Source organism: Mandrillus leucophaeus, unplaced genomic scaffold (assembly GCF_000951045.1).
Source record: "Mandrillus leucophaeus isolate KB7577 unplaced genomic scaffold, Mleu.le_1.0 Scaffold14, whole genome shotgun sequence".
Lineage (NCBI taxonomy): Eukaryota > Metazoa > Chordata > Mammalia > Primates > Cercopithecidae > Mandrillus > Mandrillus leucophaeus.
Window position 1 is genome coordinate 8,336,111 of NW_012101365.1, and position 6,000 is coordinate 8,342,110.

The 6,000-nt window shown below is 41.9% G+C and overlaps 1 protein-coding gene across 2 annotated transcripts in view; it reads right to left on the minus strand.

Moving 5' to 3' along the window:
• Nucleotides 1-6,000, minus strand: part of OMA1 (OMA1 zinc metallopeptidase) — a 68,469-nt gene that overhangs the window by 61,980 nt on the left and 489 nt on the right. The window contains exon 2 of one of the 2 annotated variants that reach the window (XM_011973854.1): nt 3,947-4,031. In XM_011973854.1, coding sequence (XP_011829244.1) covers nt 3,947-3,956 — 10 coding nt within the window. In that variant the 5' untranslated portion in view covers nt 3,957-4,031. Of the gene's footprint in view, nt 1-3,946; nt 4,032-4,919; nt 5,011-6,000 lie in introns of those variants that run through there. The other variant, XM_011973855.1, reaches the window with a different exon arrangement.

The following is a 6,000-nucleotide window of genomic DNA, read 5'->3' on the forward strand; positions in this document are numbered from 1 at the left end:
TGCTGAAGGATCTGTTCATGATAAATAAAACTCACTTTCAAATTGTACAGCAAATGTACACACACAAAGGACATAAAGTCAATAAATAAAATATCAGCAATCATTGTATCTCAGTGATAGTTACATACGTGTTCCTTAAATTTTTCCTCAATTTTTCTGCATGTTTCGACACCTTCATATAAAAGTTGGGGGAAAAAAACATGTAAAACTCAACCTAAGCTAATACGATATTATCTAGAAAGACGCTTCAGGACTACCAGTTTTAATAAATAGTATTATCTATATATCAAACTATTTGAAAATTACTCAAATTTATTTTTTATGTAATTCATACACCCTGCCCTTGCACTGTTAATGTATAATGTTAATAAAGGGCATGCTAAGTAAAACATTAACTTTGAGTTAAGTTAACCCTTTTTGAAATACTACCAACTTTAAATTAGTAAAGTCTAGGCTGATATGTAATAGTTTGACATTATTAACAAGATACTTTGTTTTTACTTTTTTGAACCAAGCTGAAAAGTGGTAAAAGAATTTAAGCCTAGAAATCATTTCAAAATTCATATTGGAGTAGCTAGTAAGGTTTTCAGTGGCTAGGAGGCATGTGAGTTATGCAGCACAGAATATAGTCCTGCTTTCATGGAGGTTATAATCTAGTTGAGGAGACAATATTGAACCTAAGTAAGACTATTAGGGGATAATAAAATTCAGTTATTAAAAATACATACTGTACGCATTTTTAAAAAGACATCCATGAGTAGCTGAAGAGCTCAGGAAGGCAGCAATTATTTTTCATGCCATTTAGACAGATCAGAAAGAGAAAAAACAATGGAAAGAACTGTTTTCAATGGGAAAGTGTATTAAGGTTTAAATGTGAAGTCTTCTAGAAGTCAAACTGCAAAAACAACACAAGCCCACTTTCTTTCCTTGACCTCAAATCTGATGATTTACTGTAGTAGATAAGCTTTAGACACTTGCCCAAGCACAACTTCTTTTCCAAATGTGCTTTTACGGCCTCAGTTTAGGGGATGAGCCTAGTTGGCCACATTCATCCCTAGCAACCCCTACCATTAGCTACAGAACTAGGAGTAGGCATTTGACACTAAAAAGATTTTACATAAAACAGTATCCCGCACAGGAATATAAGGGCATGTGTAAGTTGGGTCTACAGCAGGTGCTATGGCCAAACAAAGCAATATGTAAGCAAGAACTACAAACAAAAAGCTTTTTTAAAAAAAAAAAAAAAATGGATCCACAGAAGAGACAATGGAATACAAGTGCAGGCAGAAGATAAGTGAGAGACCACGAAGCCAGAGTGAACACGAGAGAAAAAGACCTCCCTGTTTCCCATGAAACCATTGTACTTCCTACACTTAATTGAGCTTCATGAGCTTTTACTTTATCCCCAAAATAATTCCCTTTCTTCAATGAGTTTCTGTATTCTACAAATAAATGATCTCTAAGACATTTACATGGTATAAAACAGTTGCACATTTGTTTTTGTAAATCTACAGCATTTTAATATTATACATGTTGTTTACTGGAACTAGCTGAGGGTTCCTCCTACACTTTGCAAAGCCAAATTTACCAATTTTCAACATTTAATCAGTTCCAGAAATACTGGATTATCTCTACAGCAACTTTAGCATCCAAAATATCTCAGCCCACATTAAATCAGTCATGTCAATTCCACCTCCTTCTTATCTCATTCTAGCCTTTCCTGGGCTCTGTGGTCTTATGGTGTTGATCACTACACACCTAATCTCCCTGCCTGATTTCACCACCAACCCCTCCCACTCGTTTGACCCCAAACTGCAGCTAAAGCACTATTTCTAAAATGCAAACCCCAGCAACAGAATCCTACCCCCACAATTTACATACAGTCCTACCCTGGTAAATACCATGTAATCATTTAAAAGATAACATGGTGATCTGTAAATCTTCATAAGATTTAAAAGATAGCAATCTCTGGCAAAGGGATACACAAGTTTAAAAATAATAATAAATGCCACCTAAAAACTTCTGTATAGCAGAGGTGGCAAACTCAAACGTCTAAAGAAGCACCATACAACAGACCTTTCTGCAATGATAAAAATGTTCATGTCTGCACTGTCCAATAAGGTAGCCCCTACAGGTGGCTACTGGGCATTTGAAATGTGACTGGTGCACCTGAGGAATGAAATTTTTAACTAAGTTAAATGGCCATATGTGGCTAGTGTCTACTGTATCGCACAGCACAAGTTTGTAGGGTCGAGGCAAGTGAATATCAGTAAAGCGATATTGATGTGAATGCAGATTCATGCCCATCTAAAGGAAGTGCAAACAGTATGAAGGAATTTGAACTTGCTGTGGCCAAATGATTCAAAACTTTCAAGTTAAGCCAGAATTTCAGATTTTATGTGAAATTTATCAATTTTTAAATGTTGGCAATGAACTTAAAAAATTTTAACGACCTTAATCAAACATTCAGATTTTGTATTTTTGACCTCTGAATTGTATTATTATTCATTCATTCTGAAAACGTTTAATGAGTGCCCACTAAATGCTAGGCACCATTATGAATGCTAGGGATACTGCAGAGAACAAAATACATTTAAAAATCCCTCCCCAGTTTGCAAAAATAGTAATGAGAATATATGGTAATATATACAAAAATAAATCTGAAAAAAAGATACACCAAACTATTCACAATTATTTTGATGGCAGGATGGTGGTTAAGAGGCATTATTAGTATTTTCACCTTATATATTTCTGTGCAGTTCAAATTTCTACAGAATGTATTATTACTTTTTTAAGGCTCCACTCAGGCAACTATTTCTGTAATTTCCATTGTTTTTCTTTTCTTTCCTTTTTGCGACAGGGTCTCACTTTGTCGTCGCCCAGGCTGGAGTGCAGTGGTGCCACCTTGGCTCACTGCAACCTCGCCTCTTGGGTTCAGGCAATTCTCGCGCCTCAGTCTCCTCAGGAGCTAGGATTACAAGCATGCGCCACCACACCTGGCTAATTTTTGTATTTTTAGTAGAGACGGGGTTTTGCCAAGTTGCCCAGGCTGGTCTCGAACTCCTGGACTCAAGTGATCTGCTCACCTCAGTCTCTCAAGGTGTTGGGATTATAGGCCTGAGCCACCGCACCCTGCCAACCCAGTTAATTTTCCAAATTTTTTCGGTAGACACGGTGTGTCACTATGTTGCCCAGGCTGATTTTTAACTCCTGGGCTCAACTGATCGTACTGCATTGCGAAGTGCTGGGATTACAGTCATGAGCCACCAAGCCTGGACTTGCATTGGTTTTCCATGGCTTTTATAAACTCCTTCATATGGTGAACCAGGCCCTCCTACTACTTCTCCAGGCACCTTCCCCAACCCTCCTTCACTCATTCCTAAATTCCAACCTCCCTGATTCACTTACAGCCCCTAGAAAAGGAAAGCTCTCATCTCTGTGTCTATGCACATCTACTCACACTGCTTAGCTCTGCTCATGACAAGCAAACTCCTTCTCATTTCTCATGACTTGTGTAAAAATTTAAAAAAGAATCCTACTGACACAGAAGGTATAAGCAAAAGCCCCAACACTACATGTATATAATTAAAACCATTATCATTTCTATCACTGACAAGCAAGTGTCATTTTGAATAGAAACAGTGCCTGATATTTTGTAATCCGTGGGTTATCCTGAAGAAAGGGTAAAGAATGAGGGAAGAAATCTATTCATGCATTTTCAGCGAGCCAATCACTAGACTACGGAGCACATAAGAAAAAAAAAATCAGGGCTGACACATTCTCTTCAAAGAGCTGTGGCGGGTCAACAAACATAGCTGGCAGACTTCTAGGATTACAAAATTAATGATGTGAGAAAATTAAACAATTTGGATTGTTAGCCTCTAAGAACATTTCAGATCCTTAATTCTTTAAGTACCATCTCAGAATGAGCAAGTGCAGCACTCACTGGCACTCATTGCTGAAGCCTGGAAGACAGTTTTAACAACTCCTGCTGAAAATGACTATTTCTTCTCTAGTTTCTATGGAAACAGCTGTCAGATTGGCAAAAATAGGACATGTACTTTAAAATAATCATTCAAGCAAAGTACACACATGATGGAAGGCTTTAAAAAAGAATTGGACGGCAGCAGACTTGGTTCTTAAGCTTCCAAATGTCAGACTACACCCCTTCACCCCGGCTGAGAATGACGGAGATGAACCTAAATCCTTTTAGCGAGGGTTGCACGGCCTTGATCAACGCCTGAATGCCAAATAAGGGATTTTCATCTCCCTGGACTACAATTTCTTGTTGATGATTGCACGGCACAATAAAACTGTTGCTCCACACACAGACGACATTTACACAGTATACAGTGAGTTCTGTAGAGGAGTTTACCAGGAAGTTGTTAAAACTCCCCGGAACTGCTTAGACGGGGAATGTTCTGGTTTGCCCTGCCGAGTTAGGCTGGAAAACGTGTTCAGTTTCTCCTGGAGAATGAAGGGGTGAAAGAGACGGATGCCCGACGCGGCGGGAGGTGCCGGGTGAGGCGCCCGAGGCCACGCGGGTGAGAAACGCAGCTCTGAAAGCGGGGCCGCCAATGAGGGCAGGCTGAGGGGGAGGGCAGGCGGCCCCCGAAAGTACTCCCGCGGGGCAGACACACGCGGTCGCCGGCGTGCCCCGGGACAGGCGAAGGGAAAACCAGGCTCTCCCAGGACAGATGCCCTCCGTCTCCCGCCCCCGCGCCCCTCCCCTCCACGCAGCCTTGTCGCCCACCCACGCCTCCTCCCATATCCCCTTCCCCACGGATCCCCACTCCTTGCCCTGGCGCCCCCGCAGGCGCTCTGCGCTCCGCCCCCTCCCCACTCCCGCATTCTGCCTCCTGCCCTGGGCACGAGCCTACTCGGAAAAGCTGGGGAAAGGCGTCACCGTGAGGACTGACTCAAGCAGAAGCGAAAGCTGTGACACCTCCGACCCGACCTATGCGCAGGCGCGCACCCGCACTTCCTGCCCGCCACACCGGCCTGGGCGCCCTTCGCTCCGCCCACACCGGGCAGTCAATACAGCCACCCTGAGTCTTTCTCCCAGTGGCCCCGGGCCCCGCGCGGACTGCGGCGCTCTGGCGCCCCCGTGTGGCTTAAGGAGGGACATGGCCCTGGGCTGGGCTGCTTGCCTGGGGACAACTTTCTCCTGTCCTTGGTGAGTTGGGTCCTCTAAAGAATGATCCACCCAAGAATGTGTCCGTTGTAGTCTCTACGGCAGTACCGGCCAGAAGGGAAGAGACTCGAAGGCTGCCAAAAGACGAAGGCTTCCTGGTTCTGAAGCTGCATTCATAGAAATAGTCTTTGGAGTGTGGGAACAGTGCTTTCATATGATTTTTGGAGGGACGCATTTTAAGAATGATGAAATATAATCTTAAATGTCTGGAAGTTAAAGTAGCTGGCTCCAAAATTATGTGTATAGTATGTTTCATTCATTTCACCAAGACATATTTATTGAGTATCAACTACATTTTAAGTGCCAGGGATGTAGCAGTGAACAAGACAGACCTGTCCTTCGTGAAGTTTATATCACAGTGAGGAAAGAGGCGATTTAAAAAAAAAAGTGTACAAATAAACAAGCAAAATATTGGATTGTGATGGATGAGTAGTGAGATCCCATATTAGTTTATTATGTTTATACTTTGTGCACAATGAAAACATCTCAAAGGACATAAACACTATGAACAATTCTAGATATCTCTTTTGGAAATTTTGTAAGTTACTGTTTCTCTTATCTTATGTGTACTTTATTATTTGCTTTTTACTTTGAAAGGGATATCCTGGAAAACCCCTGACCACTGGATCCCTAAAAACCGAAGTAGGAGGTTCTTCAGTCTTCGTATGGTTTATCTCCCAACCTCTGAAGTGCATGTGTCTTACCAAAGTTTCCAACGTGCTAGCCACCTCTTGCTCATCCTGCCTGATTAGCATAATGTCATTGGTGAAATAGATGGATGTGATGTGCCCTGGAATTTCCAGGTG